This window comes from Saccopteryx leptura, chromosome 5 (assembly GCF_036850995.1).
Source record: "Saccopteryx leptura isolate mSacLep1 chromosome 5, mSacLep1_pri_phased_curated, whole genome shotgun sequence".
Taxonomy (NCBI): Eukaryota; Metazoa; Chordata; class Mammalia; order Chiroptera; family Emballonuridae; genus Saccopteryx; species Saccopteryx leptura.
In genome coordinates, this window is record NC_089507.1 from 172110271 (window position 1) to 172137648 (window position 27378).

Here is a 27378-nt window from a genome sequence, read left to right on the forward strand (position 1 = left end):
AACTATGCTCCTCTCATTGACCACCAGTGAAAGAGGTGCCCCTTCCAGGAGTGTGGCAGGGGCCGGATAAATGGCCTCAGGGGTCTGCATGCAGGCCCGCATGCCGTGGTTTAGGGACCCCTGGGATAGAGCATTATCCTGGCACACCAGGGCACATATGAGAAGCACCCAATGAGTGCACAAGTAAATGGAATGACAAGTTGATGCTTTTCTCTCTCTCTCTCTCCCCCTCCCTTCCTCCCCTCCTTCTCTCCCTTCCTATCTCTCTCTCTCAAATCAATGGAAAAGTTTTAAAAATATACTGCTCACAAAAATTAAGAGGATATTTCAAAATGAATATGAAGCTATAAAATATTCCCTAATTTTTGTAAGCAGTGTAAAAATAAAAGTTGAGGGATAAAAGGAAAAATAGGAGAAAAAGAAAGGAGTAGAATGAAGTAGTGGTGGATCAGGTGGTTCACACCGGTTCAACAGAATCGATACCTAATGTTTTGTTGAGTTCGGCAAACCAGTTGTTAAAATGGCACTTGTAATCAGGGTTCTCTCTAAGGTGGGCACCTGGGCAGCTGTCCAATATGGAAATCACAAATTTATATTCCTTTCTCTTTTTTAACGTTCATCTGCGCAACAGTGTATTCTAAGTGCCTGTAGTAATGTTCATTCTGCCTATAGGTGGAAAAAGTTTGATGGAACTATGCTTGTAACATTTATTTATTCATTTCATAAAACTCATTATACCTTTGATAAAATACTACATTTTAGTTCCCTCATGTTTGTTACTTCAATAAAAAAAAACATATAGCATAAAGAGAAAAAGTGCCAAACAACCAGGGGTGATAATCTGTCATTTGTTTCAGCTTTGTGTTACCCCCCAAATTCACCCGAGATATTATGAGTATTATTTAATATTTTTTCATTAATATTTTAAAACTCTTTCTTATAACATCATCTAGTTTTGTGTACATCTTTTATTGTTCTTATTTAAGTATTCAATGCATGAAATAATAAACTACCTTTCGCTATATCATTTCTTTATACTCAAAACGATCATTAAGGCAGAGAACTGGTTGTTAAATTATTTGAATGCCACCACTGAAAGAAGGTAATAATTAAATAAAGAATAAAAATTAGTAAAGTACCGCCTGACCAGGCAGTGGCGCAGTGGATAGAGCGTCGGACTGGGATGCAGAGGACCCAGGTTCGAGACCCTGAGGTCGCCAGCTTGAGCGCAGGCTCATCTGGTTTGAGCAAAAGCCCACCAGCTTGAACCCAATGTCATTGGCTCCAGCAAGGGGTTACTTGGTCTGCTGAAGGCCCATGGTCAAGGCACATATGAGAAAGCAAGCAATGAACAACTAAGGTGTTGCAATGCGCAATGGAAAACTGATGATTGATGCTTCTCATCTCTCTCCGTTCCTGTCTGTCTGTCCCTGTCTATCCCTCTCTCTGACTCACTCCCTGTCTCTGTAAAAAATAAAATTAAAAATTAAAATTAAAAAAAAAATTAGTAAAGTACCAAAAAAATATTTAGTAGAGATCAACAAAGCCAAGAGTGGGTTAAAAGTAAATACATAAATAGCCATAGCAAGATTCTCATGATATAAAGAAGACCTAAATAGCCGATATTGGGAGTGAAAAGGGGACATCACTACACACCCTGCACATATTAAAAAGATAATAAGGTGATAAGGAATAGTATAATAAAAGAATATCTAAACAGGTGTGTATCAATAAATTTGAAGTTTTAGATGGAATAAACAGATTCCTAGCAAAAATAATACAATATGCTAAAATGAGCACAAAAAAAGAAAGAGAAACCTTGCATAATCTTACAACTATATATTTAAATGATTCAGATTCACTTTAAAAACCTCCACAAAAGAAAGTTCCAGATCTATACAGCATCAGTCAAGATACCTATTAAACATTTTAAGGAAGGAATGATGTCCACTTCCAGAACAAAAAAAAAAAAAATGCAACCCCAGCCTTGGCCGGTTGGCCCAGTGGTAGAGCGTCGGCCCAGCATGTGGAAGTCCTGGGATCCATTCCCAATCAAGGTACACAGGAGAAGCAACCATCTGCTTATCCACCCTTCCCCCTCCTCTTTCTCCCTCCCTCTCTCTCTTCCCTTCCTGCAGCCATAGTTCAAATAGTATGAGCAAGTTAGCCCCCAGATGCTGAGGATGGCTCCATGGCCTCACATCATGCGCTAAAATGGCTGGGTTGCTGAGCAATGAAGCAGTGGCCCCAGATGAGTAGAGCCTCTTCCTTTAGTGGGTTTGCTTGATGGATTCCAGTTGGGGTACATGTGGGACTTCATCTTTCTGTCTCCCTACCTCTCATTTAATATATATATAAAAGAATTCAATCCCAAGTCTAGTGAATGAGAATATTAAGCTTGATGCCAAAACCTTGCAAAGGCAAGGCAAGAAAGAAATATTGTGGGCAAGTATTACCATGAATATAGAAGTCTAAAGCAAAAACTCAGCAAGCTGAATCCAGGGATATATAAGAAGGATAATATATTATCACCAAGTTGGGTTTGTGCCAAGAACACAAAATTGTTTGAACATTAAAAACTCAGTAAGTATAATATGAGTATGCCACATAAACAGAGTAAAATAGAAAAACCATATGATCGTCTCAATAGACACAGACAAAAGTACTTGAAAGAATTTAATACTATTCATGATTTTTTATAAACCCTTAGCAAATAAGAGTAGAATTTCCTTCATCTGATAAAGAGTATCTATCAAAACTTCACATTATTATAAGCCCTGGCCAGATAGCTCAGTTTGGTTAGAATGTTGTCCCAAAGAGCAGAGGTTGCTGGCTCCATCCCGTCAGGGCACATACAGGAACAGATCAATGTTCCTGTCTCTCTCTCTCTCTCTCTCTCTCTCTCTCTCTCTCTCTCTCTCTCAAAAACCAATAATATAATCGCTTCTCGGCCTTTTGGCTAAGATCAAGTGTAGTATCTAATCAGTTTAAAAACCAATAATATAAATATTTTTTAAAAGTTAAAAAAAAGCGTCACATTATTATGAGACATCATTGTATATTTTATAAGAATGTGTTCACCTGGATATTTTATACATTTTTCTGTACATGTGTTTATTTCCACAATTTTAAAAATGTGTAAGAATATCATAAACCTATAGCCAAATTATGCTAAACAGAGAAATACTATAGAAATTCCATGCCTGACTAGGCGGTGGCTCAGTGGATAGAGCGTCGGAATGGGACTCAGAAGACCCAGGTTCAAAACCCCGAGGTTGCTGGCTTGAGCGCTGGCTCACCAGCATGAGCAAGGGGTCGCTGGCTTCAGTGTGGGATCATAAACACTACCCCATAGTCACTGGCTTGAACCCAAAGGTCACTGGCTTAAAGCCCAAGGTTGCTGACTTGAGCCCAAGGTCACTGGCTTGAACCCGAGGTCACTGGCTTGAGCAAGAGGTCTCTGACTCAGCCCTAGACCCCCGGTCAAGGCACATATGAGAAAGCAATCAGTGAACAACTAAAGTAACAAAAGAAGAATTGATGCTTCTTATCTCTCTCCCTTCCTGCCTGTCTGTCCCTATCTGTCCCTCTCTCTGTCTCTCTGTCTCACTGTCTCTCTCTCACTAAAAAGAAAGAAAGAAAAACACAGAAGACTAAAAGGATGAGAGGGGAAAGGACAGGTTAGGACATAAACATTGCTGGATGCAGTCACTTCTCCTGTTCCATGCAAGTAAATTCAGAGAGAGGATGGAGGTCAACATAAAATAGCAAATCAGTTTTAAACTAGAAGTAAGTAGAAGGGAATCTTTATAAAAATCTCTGAATGAAGGAGAGAACATTCCAAACTGAAAATTAATGGAAGACACCATACAAGAAGAAGAAGTCAGGAAATTTGACTATATACAAATGTAACACTTGGACACACCAATAAAAAAGACTAAAAAGGCAAAGAACAGACTGGGAGAAAAGTTTAGAACAAATAATGTAGAAACAGATTAATATCCTTTCTTTTTATAAAGAGTGTATATAAGGAAAACATTTGGAAAATTAATAAAGGACAAGAAAAGGCAAGTTACAAAAGAGGAAATTTGGGGTGGATAACAAAATTTGAAATGCTCAATTTAAATAATAGAGCAAATGAAAAAAATCTTAAAGTGATGTCATTTTCACATATCAAACCAACCAAGTTTTTATAGCTAACACATTGCTGACTTGGATGAGGTGAAACGAGCACTGTGATAAGGTGCTGTGAGCATGTAGCTGGTTCAGCCACTGCAGAAAGCAGCATGGCACTTGTGCATATCCAAAAGAGTCATGCCTTGCCCTGGCCAGGTAGCTCAGTTGGTTAGAGCATCATCTCAATATGCCAAGGTTATAAATTTAACACCTGACAGGTCACATACAAGAATCAACCAATGAATGCATAAATGAGTGGAACAACAAATCAACATTTCTCTCTCTCTCTCTCTCTCTCTCTCTCTCTCTCTCTAAAAATCAATCAATAAAATTTTTTATAGTCATGTCTTTTGTTCCAGCAATTATATTTTTAGGATTCAGTTCTTGGGAATAATCTGATAGGCTAACAAAAATGTGCAGAGATAGTGATTGCATGAAGTAAAAATGGATGTTTTTTTAAAATTATCATATACAGTATAATGTCAACTAACTTAAGATAGGCATTAAAAAAAAGATTAAAAAGAAATAAGCCAAAATCTTAACAGCTAGTTGCTTTGAGCATTAAGATTATGAACAAACTTTTTTTACTTTTCCTAATTCTTTATTTTTTCTTCCTGTACCTTCCTAAGTATCAACAATGAGCATTTATTACTTTAAAAATCATAGGGGAGCCTGACCAGGTGGTGGCGCAGTGGATAGAGCGTCGGACTGGGTTGCAGAGGACCCTGGTTCGAGACCCCGAGCTCGCCAGCTTGAGTGCAGGCTCCTCCAGTTTGAACAACGCTCACCAGCTTGAGCCCAAAGTTACTGGCTCGAGCAAGGGGTCACTCGGTCTGCTGTAGTCCCCCTGTCAAGGCACATATGAGAAATCAATCAATGGATAACTAAGGAACCGCAACGAAGAATTGATGTTTCTCATCTCTCTCCCTTCCTGTCTGCCCATCTCTCTGACTTTCTGTCTCTGCCACACACACACACACACACACACACACACACACACACAAATCATAGTGGGGAAAAGAAGCACCTGAACAGGACTGGGAAAGGGTGTGGTAGGCAGAATAATGGTTCCTCAAGGACGTCTATGTCTTAAACTCCAGAACCTGTGAATATGTGACCTTACATGGCAAAAGCAACTTTGCCAGTATGATTAGATTAAGGGCCCTGAGATGGGGAGATTATCCTGGATTATTTGAGGGGACCCAATGTAATCACAAAGGCCCCTATCAGAGGGAGTCAGGAGGGTCAGAGTCAGCCACTGACACAGAGGAAGAAGTCACGTGTGTGTGGCCACACCAAGGAATGTGCAGCCTCTGGGGCTGGAAGAGTCATGAAATCAGATGGGGAATGCAGCTCTGTTGACCCATCTTTAGACTTCTGACCTACAGATTGTAAACCGATAAATTCGTGCTATTTTAAGCCACTAAATTTGGGGCTAATGTGTCCCAGCAGCCCCAGGAAATACACAGATGGCCATTTCCACCTTAGCTGCCCTGTTAGCCTATCTCCTCTGAGCACTTGGGGTTGGGGGCCTGACTCTTGAGCTATCTAGGCAACTCACTCCTTGGACCCCTCTGTCCAGGACCCCCCTCCCCGTCACCCCACAAAGCACCCACTGGGCTCCAAGGAACAGCATCCTCATCAGGCAGGGTCACTCACGGCTTAGACAATTGCAAACTGAGTATGAAGCTGAGCCCCAGGAGGAGGTGACTGGGCCCCACTTCCAGCCCAGCACAGGACATCAGTTAGTATCCACTCTGGGTCAGCACATCTGGGGTCTTGTCCATCTCTGCCCCACTTATGGAGCAGAGTAAGTTGGACAAAAGCAGTGTATTTTTTGCTGAAAAAATAAAGTAATTAAAAATCTCTTCCTTTCTCACAGGAAATAAATGCTATAAAGTCTTGTGAGAACTTTCTGGTATATGGTTTTTTTTCTTGTGTACTTAAAACAATGAACCCTCTAGAGGAAGGGAGCAGTGCCAAGTAAATTTGTGACCTGTGACTGGACATTGTGAGGGCGAGGCTGGGGAGAGGTGACAGAGGTTCACACTGGAGACCAGTTTCCTAATTAGCATACAGCTGTGCCTGCTCGCTTCAGACAGATCCTCCCTTCCACTTTTCCTCAGTCACACCTCAACCACGCATGCACGCATGCACACACGCATGCACATACTCAGACCAGCACTGCTCACCTCTGCTCACCATCAGGTTCCCTGTATCCAGACATCAGAAGAAAAGCAGTCCTTTAGGTGTGTGCCCTGCTAATTTATCTCACAAAGTCTGCCTTCTCTAGATCTACACCAGCAAACCACCCCCAGCTCTTTCTCCACCAGCCCGCACTCCTGGACACATCCTTCTCCTCCCCAAAAATCTTTTCCCCCCAAAGACAACAATATCCTTCCAACCCACCCTACCAGGCTTTTTTGAAACATATAACAAAGCCATATGACCTTTCTGTTCCTCAAATGAGCCAAGGCCAAGCTCATTTCCACATCTGAGCCTTGCGTTTGCTGTTCCCTGTGCCTGGAAAGCTGTCCCCGATCTCAAGTGCCTGCTCCTCCTCCTCCTCCAGGTCTCAGCTCAGTTGTCTCCTCCTCAGAGGATTCCTTCCAGCCTATCCCATCTAAAGCATCCCACCCACTGACACTGTCGGGCACCAGCTGGATTTCATCACATTTCTTACATGTCGTTTTCATTTCTGTGACTGATAGAAAGAATGATCAAATTAGCCCACACAAGAGTCACAAACCGTAGGATTGTCTGGTTGCCACAAATCCCTACTTCCAGAGCCTCCGACGCACACACACACCAAAGGCAACCCAGAAACCTCTCGGGGAAATTCTGTTGCTCCCAAGTCTTCTCTCACTCATTGATCATTTCCTTACTGAGATCAAATTCATGTAGCATACAATCCACCCTTTCAAAGTATATAACATGGGGGTTCTTAGGACATTCACAAAGCTGTGCAAACATCACCACTATTTAATTCCAGAACATTCTCATCACCCCCAAAAGAAACCCTTACTCATTAGCAGCCACTCTCCCAGCCCTAAGCAACCACTAATCTGTCTCTATGAATTTTCATATTCTGGCCGTCCCTGTGAAAGGACTCATACAATGTATGGCCTTTTGTGTCTGAATTCTTTTACTTAATGTTTTTGAGGTTCGTCCATGCTGTCGCATGTATCATTGCTTCATTCCTTTATATGGCTGATTAATATTCCATCATATGGATAGGCCACATTTTATTTATCTATCTATCCATCAGTGTATGCACATGTGGGTCATTTTCATGGTTTGGCTATTATGAATAACGTTGCCATGAATATTTGTGTCGAAGTTTATATATGAACATGTGTTTTCAATTCTCAGGTATTCAACAAGGAGTGGAATTGCTGGGTCACGTGGTAACCACATGTTTAGCATTTTCAGGAATGTCAAATTGTTTTCCAAAGTGGCTGTCCTATTTTACATTCCCATGAGCAACTTGTGTCCTCTCTGATTAGTGTTAAGAGTCTCAATAGTTCAGTTCTACAAAAGTAGAAAGATTTGGTCTGGGGGGTGAGATGGTTACAGCTATCATATTGTTTCCTCTCCATTAGATACATTCACTCATTCAACTAATATTATTTGTCTAATATGTCCCCCGGTATGGTTGTAGGTACAAAAATCCCTGCCCTCTTGAAGCTTACATTCTATTAAGGAGGGGAAACGGAGGAGACAGACAGTGGAGAAAAATAATGCAAGAGAATTGCTGTTGCTCTTAGGGTCATCGATGAAAGCCTCGGTGAGAAGTGAAGACATGAAAGATGTGAGGGACTAGAGCCTGTGCTATCTGGGCAAAAGCATTCTGGGCAAAGAGAATAGCAAGCACAAAGGCACTGAGGCAGCAGTGTGTCTAGCATGTTCAAAGAACATCTAAGAGGCCAATGTGGCTGAAGTGGGTTTAACCAGGGAAAGCAGAGCAGAGAGGAGACCAGAGAGAAAATGCGGTGGAGCAGTCCAGGTGGTAAGCACATTTGTAGCCTCAGTAAGGAGTTTGGATTTTTACTCTGAGGAGGATAAAATGTCGTTGGAAGGTTTTGACTAAAGGAGAGACAGGATCTAGCTTATATTTTCAAAGGATCATTATGGGATCTGAGAGAAGAGATGGATGTCCCACAGGTTTTGCCGGAGTTCCTAGAAAGATGAAGCTTCCAAACACAAAGGTGGGAGAGAAGGGAATACAAGTGGGGAGGTGTGATCAGGTCACATGTGAAATGTCAACATCCGAGTGGAGGTGTTCAATGGGCAATTGGTTAGAAGATTCTGGAGTCCAGGAAGATGACCAGGCTAGGAATACAAAATTGGAAGTTATCTGCATAAAGATAGTATGGAAAGCCAAGAGATGAGATGAGATCAACAAGGGAGTGACTCTAGAGAGAGAAGAAGCCCAAACACCAAGCCCTGAGGCCCTCCAACATTTTCAAGAAAGTCCCCTTAAATTTATTTAATTATTTTGAATTTATTGGGGTGAGATTGGTTCACAAAACCATACAGGTTTCAAGCGTACAGCTCAATAAAACACAATGCTGGAAGTATCCCACTACCTGTTATCAAATTATATTACAAGGCCATTGTAATCAAAACAGCTTGGTACTGGCATAAGAATAGGAATATAGATCAATGGAACAGAACAAAAAGCCCAAACTTTTATGGTCAATTAATATTTGACAAAGGAAGCAAGAGCATTCAATAGAGTAAGAAGAGTCTCTTCAATAAATGTGTTGGGGAAATTAGAAAGGTACATGCAAAAAAATGAAACTAGATCACCAACTTACACAATATACAAAAATAAATTCAAAATAGATAAAAGACTAAAATGTAAGTCATAAAACCATAATAATCCTAGAAGAAAACATAGGCAGTAAAATCTCAGACATCGCGGCCCTGGCTAGGTGGGCCAGTGGATAGACCATTGTCCAGCATACCCAGGTCACAGGTTCAATCCCCAGCCAGGGCAGTGGAACTATGAATTGATGCTTCTCTCTTTCCATGCCCGACCCCCACCTCTCTCTCTCTCTCTTTCTCTCAAAAATCAATGGAAAAATATGTTTTAAATCTCAGACATCTTATAGGAATATTTTTGCCAATATATCTCCTAGGAGGCGGAAACAAAAATAAACAAATAAGATTACATTAAATTAAAAAGCTTTTGCACAGCAAAAAAAAAAAAAAAATCATCAACAAAATGAAAAGGGAACCCACTGAACGGGAGAACATATAAATATTTGTCAATGATACATATGATAAGGGTTTAATTTCCAAAATATATAAAGAACTTATCAACTCAACATCAGGAAGACAAACAACCCAATTAAAAAACAGGCAAGTCACCTGAATAGATACTTCTCCAAAGAGGACATAGAGATGACCAATAGACATATGAAAAAAATGCTCAATGTCACTAATCATCAGAGAGATGCAAATTAAAACCCCCTTAATTTTTTTTAATTTATTGATTTTTTTTTAGAGAGAGAGGGGGAGGGAGAGAGAGAGAGAAAGAGAGAGAGAGAGAGAGAGAGAGAGAGAGAAGGGGGAGGAGCAGGAAGCATCAACTCCCATATGTGTCTTGACCAGGCAAGCTCAAGGTTTCGAAACAGCAACCTCAGTGTTCCAGGTCGACGCTTTATCCCACTGCGCCACCACAGGTCAGGCAAAACCCCCTTAACTTTTTAACCAAAATGGTATCCATCAACTTAAGGTTTACTTCAGCCCTCTATCGCTGCCCATATCTCAGCCCCTCCTTTTTTCTTCAACTTACCAAGGACTTTTCAAGCCTCTCAGCAATTTCTGCTATTTCCTTCTACCCCAAATGCCTAGAACCACCTCTCCCAACCTGTCTAGCAAACTCCCTGCTTTCCTTCCTTCAAAGCACCCTCTACCTTCACTTCTTTCCTGAAGCTTCTAACACATTCCCTTGCTTCTAACACATTCACAAAGGTCCAGGAGAGATTATCACCAGCTGCCCTGAGCAACTGGGGCTCCCCTGCTTTGGCTAGCAGGACCCATCCATCTGTCCATTTCAAACGATCAGCCCCTGGGTGGCCAGAAATTATGCCTTGTGCTGGGTCCATTATGAAAGCCATGCTGCATCTTTCAGCATCAACAACTGTAGACACTGAAACAGTGGGTGAGTGATTGAGTGGATGAAACGCGCAGGCTCCTGGCTTGCAGGAACTACTTAGAAATGGGGCCCACTTCTCAGCAAGACACCTGCTAGACCCTTCCTCCCACTGCAAGCCACCTCCTCCTACCCACAGCTTTTCCCAAAACTTCAGACCCAGGCCCCACTCACCTGGAAGCCAGAAGAGGAGGGGGAAGAGCAGCAGCAGGTACATTTTCCTCCTCACACTTCTTCCAGGGTCAAGCCCAGTGGAAGAGCAACTACAGACTGGTCTCCTTCATCCTCTAACCTTTCTGCTTTCACTCACTGTCGCTCTCACACTTCCTTCTTCAGCCACTTCCCATTGGCGGGTAAAACTAAAAGAGGAAGGAATGGGCAAAATGTCGTAGTGAACATGAATAAGCTTTTAGAGAATACCTTCCTGCCCAGAGTCACGCCACGATAGGTTTTCTGAAAAGAGAACTTCGAGGTGCTATTCTGTCTTCTGGAATTTGCATACACAAGAACCCACCGGGTGCGGTCAACTCTTACTCAATCCTCTTGAGAGGGGGTGAGGACACCCATCAGAGAGCCAAGGAAATGGACACAGTGTCCTAAACCCTGAATTTCAGGTGTAGCCAGATCAGGTCACAAGTTCAATCATATTAAGGAGGACTTAGGGCCAAAGCCGGAGAGCCAGAGGAGAGATTCTAGACCAAAGGTTGGAATAAAATCAGGCTGAGGGGGTATCAAAACCCAGACTGCAAAGAAATGGGCTCAGAGATAAGGGTAAGGGGCAGGAGGGGCCTCTGTCCTGAGAACATGCTGGGAACTCTTACTGCTGTGCTCCAGCCCTCCAGGTGGGATCCCTTGGGCATCAACCCCAGCCTGAATCTTCCAGAAACTTGTCAGTAATGCCAAAGGCTCCTTACTGAAGAAACCAGGTCATCACTCCCTTGCCCTGCCCCCTCCCTCCATCTTATAAAATCTGTCTGCTGAAGTAGGAAGAAGGAAAGAACCAGCTCTTCGGGTCTTACTCCCCTCTTTCTGGCAACTCTGTGCCCATCCCCCCCCCCCAGCAGTCCCAGCAAGCCCTCGGGGTGGGTGGCAGAGGTTAGGAAAAGATAAAGCCTTTCTCATATTTCACTCCTGGAGCCACCTTTTTTTTTTTTTTTTCAGAGAAAGAGAGAGAGTTAGAGAGAGGGATAGACAGGGACAGACAGACAGGAATGGAGAGAGATGAGAAGCATCAATCATCAGTTTTTCCGTTGTGACACCTTAGTTGTTCATTGATTGCTTTCTCATACATGCCTTGACCGTGGGCCTTCAGCAGACCGAGAAACCCCTTGCTCAAGTCAGTGACCTTGGGTCCAAGCTGGTGAGCTTTGCTCAAACCAGATGAGCCCGTGCTCAAGCTGGCGACCTCGGGGTCTCGAACCTGGGTCCTTCGCATCCCAGTCCAATGCTCTATCCACTGCACCACCGCCTGGTCAGGCTGGAGCCACTTTTGTTACATGTCACACACACCCTGTGACATCTTGAGAAGCAACTGAGACCCAGGGAGAGACCTAAGCCCTCATACCCTAATCAAGAATGAGTCCAAGAGCAGGAGGGTTGTTTGCACACAAAAAAACCACAGCAGGTGATAGCCAGGGCTATTCCAGGATGTGGTCAGAGCCAACCTTCCATTTTACAAGATCAATAATCCAGGTATGAGCCTGGTCAGCCCGGTAGCCCCCAGTGCTCAGCAAGTCCACCCTCTGTCCAGGGTCTCTGAAAGCAGCAGGGACTGGTTTGGCTTCTAGGAGGAATGACAGCCCTGAAAACACAAGGGGACAGATGCTTTAAGGGTCACAGGGTTACATTTCCTTTCCCGGGCACAGGCAGTAGAAAGTGGATGGCTTCCGAGCTGCTCATGGTTCTGTCTGTGGCCCAACCCTCTGATCCTGGGCCCTTTGAATCAGGAACAGAGAATTATCTGGTTGTCTCTGGGTGGTGGCAAGACTGCTCCTCTAAACAAGTGCCTCTGGGGGCTACAGGAGAGTCAGGCTATTCTGAAAGCCCTGTGTCCTCAAAGACTCATCTGAGGCCCACCCTGGCTTGACTTCGCATGAGTCAGTTACCTTCCAGGGGTTCCAGGTTCCGGATTGAACGGGTCATCTCAGATTCCTCCTGCCCTAAAGCACTTGTGTGTGTGTGGGGGGGGGGGGACACATGTGTGCATGCATGCTGTGTACACATGTAGTGTGTGTGTGTGTGAGAGAGAGAGAGAGAGAAAGAGAGAGTGTGTGTTGATGCGTTGATTGGGTTTTTCTGGTTACAAAAAACAGAGATTCTCAAGCTCCTTCCTGTGGTCACTGTGGACTCAAGAACTGCAGGCCATCTCTTTTTTTTTTTTTTTTAATAAAGGTGTTTATTTTTTTAAATTTTTATTTATTTATTTATTCATTTTAGGGGGGGAGAGAGAGAGAAAGAGAGAGAGAGGAGGGGGAGGAGCAGGAAGCATCAACTCCCACATGTGCCCTGACCAGGCAAGCCAGGGTTTTGAACCTGCAACCTCAGTGTTTCCAGGTTGACGCCCCATCCACTGCACCACCACAGGTCAAGCTGCAGGCCATCTCTTTTCAGAAGCCAATCTGCTCATCAGTGGAGGTGCTCCTATACAAAAAGGGCCGGTTTCCCCGGGTCTCTCCTCCCACTCTGGGACAGAAGGACCACAAAAGAATGAAAGAAACCAAAGTCTAAACCCAAGGAATCGGGGACCTGAAAAAAAACAAGAAACAAGTCTCTCAGTGGAGGAGCAACAGGAAATAGCATTCAGCCGGACTCCATTGAGACCAGAGCCGAATGTGACCTGAGACCAGGTGCCTCGGGGCTGGAAGGGCTTCCCTCTGGGCTCTGCCACCAGCATGACAGTGGGCTCCCTTTTAAGCTCCACTCAGTGGCATGCCAAGCTCTTACTTCTTTATGAAAGTGAGGGGCTCTGGCCAGTTGGCTCAGCAGTAGAGCATCGGCCCGGCATATAGAAGTCCCAGGTTCAATTCCTGGTCAGGGCAAACAGGAGAGATGACCATTCACTTCTCCACCCCTTCCTCCTCCCCCTTCTCTGTCTCTTTCTCACTCTCTCCTTCCCTCCTGCAACCATGGGTCGAGCAATTTGGCCCTAGACACTGAGGCCTCACCTCAGGCGCTGAAATAGCTCGGTTGACAAGCAACAGAGCAGCAGCCCCGGATGGGCAGAGCATTGCCCCTAGTGGGCTTGCCAGGTGGATCCCAGTCAGGGCGCATGCAGGAGTCTGTCTCTGCCTCCTGTCTCTCACTTAAAAAAAAAGAAAGAAAGTGAGGAAGAGGCCGATTTGCCATGAAGCTTACGGAGCTTAAAACCTCAGCACCCCTCACTTGATCAGGCTCCTTTCAAAGCCTTGTATCAAACTTTGTTTTCATAATTTAGGGAAATTTTTCCTTAAAAGAGGCCTCAACATGATATAAACTTCAGTATGAAAGGTGGTCCCACCCTAGCTACCTGCCCTTTGACTCCATAGTTGTTCTCACTAAAGGGGCAGGATCTATCCCCTTCCCCCCATACCCGTGATGGCCCCATCCTCGGGCTAGACCAGACCTGTGACCTACTTCCCCAAGGTAACACCGCAGAAGTCATGGTGCACCAGTTCCAAACCTCAGCCTGCAGGGGCTTCCTGCATTTCCTCTTGCACTCACTCACCTCTGCTTCTGTGTGAGCTCGCTGGAGCTAACCAGTGGGTGGGCCGAGAGACACGTGGAGCAGAGCCAAGTTGCCCCGGCCAACTGTCAACCAATCTCCAACATTCAAGGGAGCCCACCTGAAATCAGAAGCGCCACCCAGATTAAATTGCCGATTCACAAACTTGCTCTGTGCCACTGAGTTTGGGACAGTTCGTTGCATGGCTATTGTGGCCATAGAAAATTCAGAGAAGATCCCACTAAACCGTCAGCAGCTGCCCCCCACCTCCACTCTGTATGGATTTAGCTGCCCCCTGACTTTTGTTCATGCATTTGTTCTCTGCCCCTCTGACTTTCCAGCAAAGCTGCTCATGGATGGCCCCTCCTTCCCCTCCTGTCCCGTGACACGCCCCCACACACACACATCCATACCTCTTCCTCTTTTGTGGTTCAGATGAGAACAGACTTTGGACCCATCCAACCATAAGTGGCTTTTGATTCAAAACAGTAAACTGGTCTGTATTGCAAAAACCATACTTGTTCATTTTAGGAAAATAAATTGTGAAATACAGCAAAGGTTTAAAAACAAAGATAATCACTTTGAACACTAATACTTATACTTGCGTCTTTTATCTCTTCCTTCGGAAATGCATGGTTATTTCGAAAATCAAGCAGAGTCACTATGTGTTATCTGAGTTCGTGTCACTCATTGCTCAGCAAATTTTCACTGCCAACAGTACTGTCTACTTTAGGAAAATACGTCCTATAAACAAAGATCTTCATGGAGCATGGTTTTAAAGCTTTGTAGAGCCAACTCACATTTCTTTTTGGTGGAAATGCATCCAGAGACTGCAACCCCAAACTCCTCTTGGTCATTGGAGACTTGCAAACTATAGAGACTCTGTTGTCAGACCCCAGTCTACTCCTAGGTGGTACAGCTCCCGTATGGAAAGGCCAGGTTAGTTGCATCTCTCCCATTGTGGATAAAGGTCCAAGAGGGCTGTAGCCCCCGTGGCTAAAACCACATTTGGCACATTTTAGAGGCTCAATGAATAACTGATGGAAAATAAATTAACAAATGAACTAATTTTACTGCACTGTCATTCTTCCCCTGGCCCTGTAAGCTCTGCTAAGACACTCTGTCTAGCGCCTGAGAACCAGTCATAAACCAGAACTGTTCTCAGCAACCGTTCTTGAATCCTTTTGGTTCATCTTGGTCCCAACTACACTTCATCTTTTCTACCCACTAGATGCTATGCTCCATGTTTTATGCAGTTATCACACTGAATCCTCACTACGAATCGAAAGGGAAGGTGATGGTAATTTTACTTTTCAAACTAAAAAAAAAAAAAAATCAAGGCTCAAAGGAGAAAGTAACTTACCTGTCCAAGGTCACATGGCTAGTAACTGGCAGAGTCAGGATTCAACCCCAGGTCTGGCTTACATCAGCATGCCATCCTGCCTCCTGCTGGAGAGGGAGAGAGAGAGCCAGCTGCCCTTCGTTCAGCTGATAATAAAGAAGAAGGAACAGGGCATCAAACTGTTAATAAAGATAAAGCATCCTTGAGCTGTTTGTCATCAGGGTGTCTGCTCCATGGCTGTTTTAAAACGGGTTTCCAAAACAGGGAAAGAATGTGGTATCGTGAACCGGAATCTTATTTAACAAAGCCAGTAACTGATAACACACCAACCTTTAGCATTTCCCAGGTGTAGTGCATCTTTGGTCCATGGAACAGGAAATGGGGTCTCAGCCAAACTCTTGTCCAAGGAATTCAGGAGAAGGCAAAGCTGACTTGTGAGAAAAGCACAGGTCTCCAAAGAATGAGTTAACCCTCTACATGGGTGAGAAAGTAAAGGGGCTCTTTGACTGTCAGAACAGAGGGTCTGTCACTTTGCCACCTGCCCCTCCAGTATCTAAAATGTGTAATCCTTGCTGAAACTGACAAGTGGAAATAGCTGCAACCCAGTTTCCCTCTTCCCAGAGAGCATCATCTTTTTTAAAGCAATGATTGGTGGCCTGGGTTTATTTGAAAAAATGAAATTGAGCATTTGCTCAACAACAGCTGGGCTAAACATAGGCCTTCCTCTTGTTTTCACCCAAGTCGTCCAAGTTCAGCATGCCTCCCCAACAATACACAGACATTCCCTGATTTCAAGTGATGTGTGGCCATTGTAGTAGAAGAATAATAGAATACAGGGAGCATAAAGAATGCATTGCATTATACTGAAACTGTCAACTTAAAATCAGCTCAAAGTCTAGAATTATATGCCATTATTATGGCTTTTCAGCATTTGCCATATTCCTCCTTTAATCTATATACAGACAGCAAATATTTACTTATGGTGTTTCCACTATAAAGACTGCTGTCTTAGGAACAAATGCTGATGAACTATTTCAGCAGTTCCTCCTTCTTCAAAGACTTGTATGTCAACATAGACTCCATGTTTTATAGGACATACTCGAGCTCACTCCATGCTCCCTGGAGCTTTAGCACAAGGGAATGCCATTTTTTTTTTTTCTTTTTTTTTTTTGTGTGTGTGTGTGTGTGTTTTTCTGGGGTTGGAAACAGGGAGGCAGTCAGACAGACTCCCGCATGCGCCCGACCGGGGTCCACCCGGCACGCCTACCAGGGGGGGATGCTCTGCCCATCTGGGGTGTTGCTCTGTTGCAACCAGAGCCATTCTGGCACCTGAGGCAGAGGCCACGGGGCCATCCTCAGCGCCCGGGGTGGCTTTGCTCCGGTGGAGCCTTGGCTGCGGAAGGAGAAGAGAGATACAGAGAGGAAGGAGAGGGGAAGGGGTGGAGAAACGGATGGGCACTTCTCCTGTGTGCCTTGGCCGGGAATCGAACCCAGGACTTCTGCATGCCAGGCCAACACTCTACCACTGAGCCAACTGGCCAGGGCCTAGAAATGCCCTTGTTGATCAAACTACCCAAAAGAAAATTATTTGGAGCAACCATGACAGATCGAGCAATTCAATCTCATACTACTTATCACCAGAACACTGCAGCCCTGTGTAAACAATTTCAACTTTCTCGGGAAGCAGCACAGCAGATTGGGAAATTCTGTCCAAGGGGTCTTATACTACAATCTGTCCCTTCATTTGGAGTTAACCCTCAAGGACCCCTACCAGGACAACTTTGGCAAATGGATGTTACTCATATACCTTCATTTGGCAAACAATCCTATGTCCACGTTACAGTGGATACATATTCTGGATTTATAGTAACCTCTGTCAGAACAGGAGAGGCTGCTAAGCATGTTATAGCTCACTGTCGGTATGCATTGTTCTATTATTGGATTTCCTAAACTGGTTAAACTGACAATGCTCCTGCATATGGAGCAAAAGCATTTACTGTATTTTGTCAAACCTTTCGAACTATGTGTATTTCTTACAATCTTTAAAGTCAAGGTATTATTAAAGTGTACCCAGCAAATATTTTAAGGTCAATTTAAAAAAATTTAAAAGGGGGGAGTCATATCCTGGAACTCCTACAGTTCTACCATATCATGCTTTTTACTTAAAAATTTCTTTTGAATGCTGATGAACAAATCTTTTTCTCCTGCAAACTACTACCTTTTTTTTTTTTTTTTGATCTAGCTAGTAACACTGTTTTGTCTTTTTCCAAATAGCTCCAGATATATGGAAAAGATTTATAAAGGCAGATGAGGATCCTCAAATCCCTCAGCGAGATCTTCTGAGCATGGCTTTTAAGATACCAAGAGGCAGAAAAAGCCCAATAGAGATCAGGGAAACTACCAGCTTTTAGGATACGCCCTTAAAGGCTCCAATGCCCCAAAGGGTCTCATAGGATGCCATCTGGGTCCTGCTTCAATAGTGGAAAGGAAGGTCATTGAGCTAAAGCCTGCCAGACTTACATGCCTCTGCTGTGAGGAAACAGGGACACTGGAAGGTAGGCTTCCCCCTCGCTCCTCTAAGGGAGGGTTCAGTCTCTTCCAGCCCTGCTCCAGCCACCTATGACCTAACCTTGCCCAGAATGCTGGGGTTTGCCACTGAAGGCTGAAGGTGCTCAGGGCCATCGGCCCCATCTAAGACACTGTGGACGAGCCTAGGGTATTTCTTCCAAGAAGCAGGTAAACTGATCTCATTTGCACAAGGGCCACTTAACTAGGTCTTGCCTGACTAGTCAGGTTTTTTATTCTTCCCTCGAAGATCTCTGTTGTGGGTGTTGATAGTCCTATTTTCTGCTGCTTTGTTTAATATATAGTGTTTCCTTTATTCCTCCTACCTCAATGCCCCACTCATATTTCAGGCTGGGACCTACTCCTAATTTAGAGCTCTCTTTCCCCCTTCTGCCAACTTCTATTATGAATCTACCTTTGCCACCCAGCTTAGTGTATCCCAAGGTTCTCTTTACCACGCCACAGTCACAGAGCTCCAGGGAAAAGCAACCTGGTCTCATCTCTCCAGGCAAAGGAGAACAGAAGCTCCATCTCCACACATGCTGCAGATGGCTTTTCAAGTCTACCTGAATAATTACCAGCTAGAAGCAGCGGTCATTGGGACTTGGACGTGAGCTGCAAAGTATAGAATTGTGACAACAAATCCAGTGCCATGCGGACTTTTCCTGTGGGGAACTTTCCTGGACTCCTGCTCCCTGTGACAGCTCCTAACAGACTGAACTGGGGTTAGGTTGCACTTTTCAGGGATGTGGCATGGTGATGGGGCCAACTTGGACTTGGTGAACATGTGAAGGACACTACTCTTTTATCGATTCTTGCTATATTGGCCAAGAGTTTGCTTAAAGGCTTTAATCACTGTAAAAAAAAATAGAGGACTGGATAAAGAAGATGTGGCTCATATACACCATGGTGTGCTATTCAGCCATAAGAAATGATGACATCGGATCACTTACAACAAAATGGTGGGATCTTGATAGCATTGTACAGAGTGAGATAAGTAAATCAGAAAAATAACAGAAACTGCGGGGTTCCATATATTGATGGGACATAAAAACGAGACTAAGCCTGACCTGTGGTGCGTAGTGGATAAATGCTGAGGTCGCTGGTTCGAAACCCTGGGCTTGCCTGGTCAAGGCACATATGGGGAGTTGATGCTTCCAGCTCCTCCCCCTTCTCTCTCTCTGTCTCTCCTCTCTCTCTCTCTCTCTCTCTCTCTCTGTCTCTCCTCTCTAAAATGAATAAAAAAAGAAAAAAAAAACAAAAAAAAACGAGACTAAGAGACAGGGAGACAGGGACAAGAGAGTGGTGGTTATGGGGGGCGGGGGGAGGGAAGGAGCGAGAGGGGAAGGGGGAAGGGGAGGGGCACAAAGAAAACTAGATAGAAGGTGACAGAGGACAATCTGACTTTGGGTGATGGGTATGCAACAGAATTGAATGACAAGATAAGCTGGACATGTTTTCTTTGAATATATGTACCCTGATTTATTGATGTCACCCCACTAAAATTAATAAAAATTTATTTATTATAAAAAAAAAGAATGCATTGCATCCTGACCAGGCAGTGGCACAGTGGATAGAGCGTCGAACTGGGATGCCGAGGACCCAGGTTCAAGACCCTGAGGTTGCCAGTTTGAGCGCAGGCTCATCTGGTTTGAGCAAAAGCTCACCAGCTTGGACCCAAGGTTGCTGGCTCGAGCAAGGGATTATTCAGTCTGCTGAAGGCCTGCGGTCAAGGCACATATGAGAAAGTAATCAATGAACAACTAAGGTGTCGCAACAAAAAACTGATGATTGATGCTTCTCATCTCTCTTCGTTCCTGTCTATCCCTCTCTCTCTCTCTCTGTAAAAAAAAAAAAAAAAAAAAAAAAAGAATGCATTTCAAATCACCCCTAATCCCACCACTCAGAGATAATTGCTGTTAAATATGTGGATGTCCATTCATTACTAATCTTTTATTCTTCTCTGTAGAAAAGCAACATATTCCAGGTAAAATAAAGGGTCGCTCATGTATGAATTTACTTCACCAACTAGTTTATTACATTTAGTAGGGCTTCTTAATACAGAAAAGTATATTTTAAAAATGTGGCCAATAATACCCTTTCTGAAATACCCGGAGTTAATACTGTAGGGTAAGAAAATTAATTTTTTCCTCCTACCTTTTAAATTCTTCTGGCTGGATTAATAATTAAATTAACATAAAACGGATTAACAGGATAGAATGCTAAATTTATTACATATGTACATATGGGGCTTCCATAAGATTATGAGACCCCCCCCCTTCCTGGATAGATGGGTCAGTTAAGGCTTATATGCCACCTTGAGCTGAGAAAGAGGGGGAGGGGTAATGGTCTGGGATTTCAAAAGTCAGGCAGGCAATTTACACGGAGATAGAAAAGCAAATGTTTAGTAAACAAATGTTTGCTGGGATATATTTAACAATGCAATGCCCAGAGGACTTTTGTCAAACAGGCTTTGCCTGTCTATCACACCTAGTTCATATTAACCTACAGTCATTTAGGATGATAGCTCCCTTCCTGAAGCAGGTCTTATTTTAAGCAATTAGAGGAATGGCCAAAGGTTCTTTTTGAGGCTTTTGTTTCTTAAAAATAACCAGCTCAAAATAATCAATGTCCAAAAAGGTATATTTTGGGGTGGCAAACTCTGCTTCCTCTCAACACTTTTTTCAAAAAGGTAAGGCAAGCAATGGTTTAAAAAAAATAGAGAAAATGCCTGACCTGTGGTGGCACAGTGGATAAAGCGTCAACCTGGAAATGCTGAGGTCGCCAGTTCGAAACCCTGGGCTTGCCTGGTCAAGGCACATATGGGAGTTGATGCTTCCAGCTCCTCCCCACCTTCTCTCTGTCTCTCTCTCTCCTCTGTCTCTCTCTCTCTCTCTCCCTTTCTCTCTCCTCTCTAAAATGAATTTTAAAAAAATTTTTTTAGGCCCTGGCCGGTTTGCTCAGTGGTAGAGCGTCGGCCTGGAGTGCAGAAGTCCCGGGTTCGATTCCCGGCCAGGGCACACAGGAGAAGCGCCCATCTGCTTCTCCACCCCTCCCCCTCTCTTTCCTCTCTGTCTCTCTCTTCCCCTCCCGCAGCAGCCGAGGCTCCATTGGAGCAAAGATGGCCCGGGTGCTGGGGATGGCTCCTTGGCCTCTGCCCCAGGCGCTAGAGTGGCTCTGGTCACGACAGAGCGACGCCCCGGAGGGGCAGAGCATCGCCCCATGGTGGGCAGAGCGTCGCCTCCTGGTGGGCGTGCCGGGTGGATCCCGGTCCGGCGCATGCGGGAGTCTGTCTGACTGTCTCTCCCCGTTTCCAGCTTCAGAAAAATACAAAAAAAAAAAAAAAATTTTTTTTTTAAATAGAGAAAATGAAAAGTAAAAGTCTCCTCCCCATTCCTCATCTCACCATCTCCAGAACCTCAGAGATGACCACTGTCAGCCTCTGATGACCTCCCTGAAAAATGTGTATGCATAACCACAGTGTGCCCCTCACGGAGGACACGGTGCTCATCACACGAGCACACCTCTCTGCCTCTTCTTGTACTTAACAGCACAGTTTTTCCCAAATAGCACCTACAAGTCTGCCTCCTTCTTCAGTCATTTTCACAGCATTGTACTGTGTGAATGTCCCAGAGCTCATTTCTCCAGTCCCAGCTGATGAATTATTTGCTCTCACAAATGCTGCAATGAGTGCCTTGTACACACAGCTTTTGCCAATAAAGCCGTGGAATTGCTGAGTCAAAGAAATTTGCTGTGGTAACTTTGATGGATGTTGTCAGTTGCCCTCCAAAAAAGGCTACCCCTGTGTATCCTCTCACCAGTGGAGTATGGATGAGGGCCTGCTTCCCAAATCTCAACCAGTAATGACCATTATCAAATTGTTATCAAACCATTAAATGTTATATTATATCAATCAGGGGTCTCCAGAGAAACAGAACCAGTAAGAGAAAGAGAGAGAGAGATACATAAGATACAGAGATGTAGTTCAAGGAATTGGCTTATTTGACTGTAGGGGCTGCCAAGTCCAAAATCTGTAGGGCAGGCCAGCAGTTCAGAAATTCTCAGGCAGGAGCTGACGCTTACTGGCTTGAGACAGAATTTCATCTACCTCGGAGAAATGTCGGTTTTGCCTTTAGGTCGTTCAGTGAATCGACTGAGGCCAATTCAAATCATTAAAGACTTACCCAAGACAACTAACTATAGATGTTAACCACCTCTCTAATGTGCCCTCACAGCAACACTTAGATCAGTGTTTAATTAAATAACTGGGTACAAAAGTGTTGGGCAGATAAAATATATTATGCTCACTTTGTTAAAGATGGTGCTGCCCACATGGAAGCCGGTCGCCCAGGTGATAGTATTAGTTGCCCTTCTTGCTTGGGATGGACGTGATTATATTAATGTGTGTTGGGGAAGGGCTTTCGAGCCAAAAGGTTTTAAAAGGAAGAGAAATCAAATTGTTCCGGGGAAGAGAGATTATGTTCTAAGAAGAGCCCATGGAGGGAGAGCAAAGAAAGTTCACATGGAGGAGAGGAGAAGCAGCCAAAATGGCGGAGTGCTGAAGGAGAAGCCAGTTTGTGCAGAGTTTGTGTAGAAAGAAGGAGATGGGGAACAGAGGTGAATAGTCTGGTGAGATAGAAACCTTTGATTCTAGGAAACTCGGATAAGTCAGTGGCTTTGGGAGCCCTGAATGGAAAGGGAAGTATTTTCCCACTGTGTGTATTTCTTGCCCGCCGGGTGCAAGCTAGGATTAAAGCTAATGGCCCACCAGTTCTTGGCTCTGTTGTTTAATTACCGTCTGTCCGAATCAAATGTGAACCTGCATGGGCCAGGTGGCTGTGATGGTGGCCGTGGCTACTGGCTTTACAAAAAGCCTGGTCAATTTGGACATAAAACCAACCATATACACACACAAATATACCAATTTACATTCTTTGTCTATTTTTCTATTGATATTTTCTTTTGAGAGCTCTTTATGTTACTAAGTATACTTAGTCACATGTCACATGTCTTGCAAATACTTTGCTTCTATCATTTTTCTTTGTGTTTCTGGTATCTTCTGCCAGTCAGACATTTTTATTTCTATGCAGTCAGATCTATTGATCTGTATCTTTATGGCATCTGAATTACCTTGTTTTGTTAAGAAGGTTGCTCAGAGACGCTTTAGGAGCCATGGTAACCACCCCATTCATCTAGATTTTCTAAATGTTCCCTCTGAATCCCAGAGTCCCAGGAAAAGCAAGGTGCTTAGACAGCATTAGGCCAGTTCCCATTAAGAGGCCTCCACCAAAGTACGATTTACTGTTAGACCCCTGCTTTTAGCAAGGGGTCAGTACAAAAGCTGTAGGGAAAGCTTTATATCTTCTGCAAAATTCCAATTGCCCATTTTGTCACTCCAAGCCCCTCGTGTAAGAATCCACATAAGAGAGCCTTCTCAGCCTCGCATGCCAGGAGAAAACCGTCATCAACGAAAGAGCTCATGCATTTCTTGTTGGGCAACAAGAACCACACACCCCATCTGGTTTCCCATTTTGTCTTTGCCAGGAAATCTAAACCCAAACATTAGGCTCAAATGCAGGAACAACCCAGCCCCACTCTGGGGAGGAAGGTTTCCTCTGGCAATTCCTTTAACTGCCTCCTTATTGATGTGGGTTTTGTTTTAAACCACCTCAAATCCCCTTTGGAAGCGGATGAGGCACAAATATAGACATAAACAAAATGGCTTAAGAAGAGAGAGCAGCCCTGACTGGATAACTCAGTTGGTTGGAGCATTGTCCTGATACACAGAGGTTGCTGGTTCGATCCCCAGTCAGGGCACACACAGAAACAGATCAGTGTTTTTTTTTTTCTCTCTCTCTCTCTCAAATCAACCAATAAGGTTTTTTTTGTATTTTTCTGAAGTGAGAAGTGGGGCGGGGGTGGGGGGCAGACCCGACAGACTCCTGCATGCCCACCAGGGGGCGATGCTCAGCCCACCTGGGGCATTGCTCCACTGCAACCAGAGCCATTCTAGCACCTGAAGTGGAGGCCATGAGCCATCCTCAGCACCCGGGCCAACTTTGCTCCCGTGGAGCCTTGGCTGTGGGAGGGGAAGAGAGAGACAGAGAGAAAGGAGAGGGGGAAGGGTGGAGAAGCAGGTGGATGCTTCTCCTGCATGCCCTGGCTGAGAATCGAACCCGGGACTTCTACACGCCGGGCAGATGCTCTACCACTGAGCCAACAGCCAGGGCCAACAAATAAGTTTTTTTTTTTTAAAGAAAAAGAAGAAGAAGGAGGAGGAGGAGGAGGAGGAGGAGGAGGAGAAGGAGGAGAGAGAACAAAGACACTGGTCTGGATGGTGGCCAACTTGACAGAGATTTCTGTTGGCACCACTCTTTAAATTTATTTTATTTATTCATTTTAGAAAGGAGAGAGAGAGGAAGAGAGAGAGAGAGGAGGGGGGAGGAGCAGGAAGCATCAACTCCCATATGTGCCTTGACCAGGCAAGCCCAGGGTTTCGAACCAGCGACCTCAGCATTTCCAGGTCGACGCTTTATCCACTGCACCACCACAGGTCAGGCTGTCGGCACCACTCTTAATTACTCGGTCTGCTGAAGGCCTGTGGTCAAGGCACATATGAGAAAGCAATCAATGAACAACTAAGAAGTCACAACGCGCAACGAGAAACTAATGATTGATGCTTCTCATCTCTCTCCGTTCCTGTCTGTCTGTCCCTGTCTATCTCTGCCTCTGTAAAAAAAAAAAAAAAGAAGAAGAAGTTTCACTCCTCAGTGTGGCACCTCAGTGACAGCCATCCTCCAGGGCCTCAGACCCCCCCCCTACCTACAGCCACTCCCATGCTCTTGCCCCTCCTCAGAGAATGATGTGGAGGCCCAGGCTTCACTTCCAAGCTCTGTCCACATCCCTGCAAAGCACCACCTTGACCTCTCCTCAGACATGTGAATGCAACACTAACTATGAGCTTGAGCAAAAGCAGAGTCTATAGCAGGGATCTGGACCTTTGGCCCCGTGAACCACTTGTTTCTTTGAGAGGGGCACAAACAGAGGAGGTGGGGCAGGTATAAGGGTCATCCCACATTCAGAGAGAAATAATTCAATAGTGTTTGTAAGTCGATCAATTCTGAGCTCTCCAATGTGGCCCAGAAAAAAGTTCTTAAGAGTCATCAACTGATTTCTGAAACGATCATCTCCACGGGGCTGGCATTTCTAAAAAGGCCGATTTGAGAGTATCATCCTGCCCCTGGCATGAGGCAGGATTCAGCTGGATCTGAAATGCTAAACCTTGTCACTCTGGACCATGTCCCCACTGAACCAGGAAAGGTCCCAAGAAGACAGACTGTTTTGATATGATAGAAGAAAATGACAAGAACTCTTCACCCAGCAAAGGAAAAGAATAAAAGAGAAAAGCATGAGAATCTTTTATATCCTTTAGTAAATGAACAAACAAGGTGGACATGGATAGACTGATCCTTTATATTCTAGAATATTTTCTCCGGGAATATTTCTGTTGACAACACTGTCCAAGAAGTTGGTTGGATTTAAGATGTAAATTATTAAAGCCATTGCACATAACAAACAATTGGAGCCCTTTAACCCAGGAGGAAATATAAGCTGGAGAGAATTTGGTCTGAGAAGCGGGGGTGGGGAGCGTCCAAAGTCTATATCATGAACAGCCTCATGTTTGCCCTGCTGCCAGGTTGATGACACTGTCAGAGACAAACGGGGTTGGGCCCTGGGTCTGACCCAAGGAGGTCCTGACAGTCTTCACATTTTCATATTTTTTATTTCTTTATGCCTTTATGTTTTTTGCAAGTCCACTTAATTTGGCATCTCCTCAACCTTTCCAACAACCGTGGGCGCTTACTTTTGAAAAGTGGCTCTTGTCCACTTACTTGAAAACTAAGGCATTTAGCCACTCGTTCACTCACCCACTCATTCACTCACTGAGAGACTGCTGGGTGCCAGCCCTTGCGTGTTTCTTCTCTGCTGCTTCTGGTTTTCCTTCACACACAGCACCTGGACGTCCATGCTAATTCTCCCCACTTTTTCCTCCCAGTTCAAAGTGGCCTTCCCCTCTTTTCCCAAACTCTGCTTCTCTTTGAAATGTTGTTCATTCCAGGACCTTGTTCCAGGGCCAAGTACAAACTCTTCCCAAGGCATATAGCCAAACATCCTGATTTTTTAAATTCTATAGACTATTTTTTTAGACTTTCCCATTGTGTTAGTCCAGGCCTCCCAAGAAGCAGATGTCAAAAGGGAACAAATGTGCAGGGATTTTCTTAGAAGAAAGATGAGATAAAAACCAGGAGAGGCAGGGAGAGCCATCGGACCATGATGCAGGTCTGACCCCAAGTGAAGGAGAGAGGCCCAGAAGGTTGTACGTGGGTACCAAGACCACCATGCAGTCACTGGAAGGTTCTGTAAAACCACAAGGATGACTTCCAACTGAAATCAGCAGTTAAGGGAGTCCTGTGTCTCCCAGTACAAGGCCTGCCTCAGTGTCCCTGCCACACTCCTCCTTTGGCTGGAATTGCCTGTATGAAGTGTGGCCTCGGCACTAACACACCGATGACAGGTGGCGGAGCGCAGCACGGGGTTCTGTCACCAATAGCCTGGCGGTGGGAGGTCTAAGAGGCACATTCTCAGTCACCTGAGATATTTATTAACTTGGGATGTAACAAGATTTCCTCTATGCTTTCATACCTTCTTCAGAGACTTCAATAAGAAATCTAGAGTTTGCGTGTGTGCGTGCATGTGTATTTTTTGTATATGTGTGCATCTATGTGAATGTGGCTCTGTGTATCTGTGGGTTTGTGTGTGTGTGCACACCTGTATGTGTGTTACAAAGAACCCACTGTCCCAACCACATCATTGTCACAGAAGCCCAGCTCACACTGCAGCCATCACACCTCTCTTTTTCTCCCTTTCAGACCATTCTGGTGGGTGACAGTGGCGTGGGGAAGACATCTCTGCTGGTTCAGTTTGACCAGGGCAAGTTCATCCCCGGCTCCTTCTCGGCCACCGTGGGCATCGGATTCACAGTGAGTACCCCCAGCCCCTGGGGCCCAGGTTTGCCTCTGTCAGGGTCCCAGCCGGAAACAGGTGGATACTTACATTGGCTCATTCAAGAAAGTTTAATAAAAAGACTATTCCCGAGGTGTAGGGAGGTTGTTGGGAAACCCAGGAGAGATGATATACTGTTTTGGGGGGTAGTTATAGGGTTTCCATCCCACCCATAGCCTAAAAGGTGAAAGGAGGACACCATCACAGACCCAGGATGTGTGGAACGGGCTGGCAAAAGCTGTGACCATTGGTGGAGAAGCACAGCAATGCCTAGTAACCCTCTCCCTACATTGCCCTCCTCCTGCTCCCCCATATCTTATGGGGCTCCCTTTGGCTGCACATAGCTAGAAGCTGGAAAGCAAAGGAATA

General features: G+C 44.6%; 2 protein-coding genes and 1 pseudogene across 7 annotated transcripts in view; 2 read left to right on the forward strand and 1 right to left on the reverse strand.

Moving 5' to 3' along the window:
* Nucleotides 1-11271, reverse strand: part of LOC136406731 (CMRF35-like molecule 1) — a 172098-nt gene extending 160827 nt beyond the window's left edge. For 4 of the 5 annotated variants that reach the window (XM_066386823.1, XM_066386821.1, XM_066386818.1 and 1 more), the window contains exons 1-2: nucleotides 11161-11271; nucleotides 10514-10698 (exon numbers count right to left, since the gene is read on the reverse strand). In XM_066386823.1, coding sequence (XP_066242920.1) covers nucleotides 10514-10556 — 43 coding nt within the window. In that variant the 5' untranslated portion in view covers nucleotides 10557-10698; nucleotides 11161-11271. Of the gene's footprint in view, nucleotides 1-10513; nucleotides 10699-11160 lie in introns of those variants that run through there. The other variant, XM_066386822.1, reaches the window with a different exon arrangement.
* The window catches only part of RAB37 (RAB37, member RAS oncogene family), a 71057-nt gene that overhangs the window by 32158 nt on the left and 11521 nt on the right, over nucleotides 1-27378 (forward strand). For both annotated transcript variants that reach the window (XM_066386808.1, XM_066386810.1), the window contains exon 2: nucleotides 26877-26987. In XM_066386808.1, the coding sequence (XP_066242905.1) occupies nucleotides 26877-26987 (111 nt within the window). The remainder of the gene's footprint in view (nucleotides 1-26876; nucleotides 26988-27378) is intronic.
* Nucleotides 2940-3042, forward strand: LOC136407201 (U2 spliceosomal RNA; annotated as a pseudogene).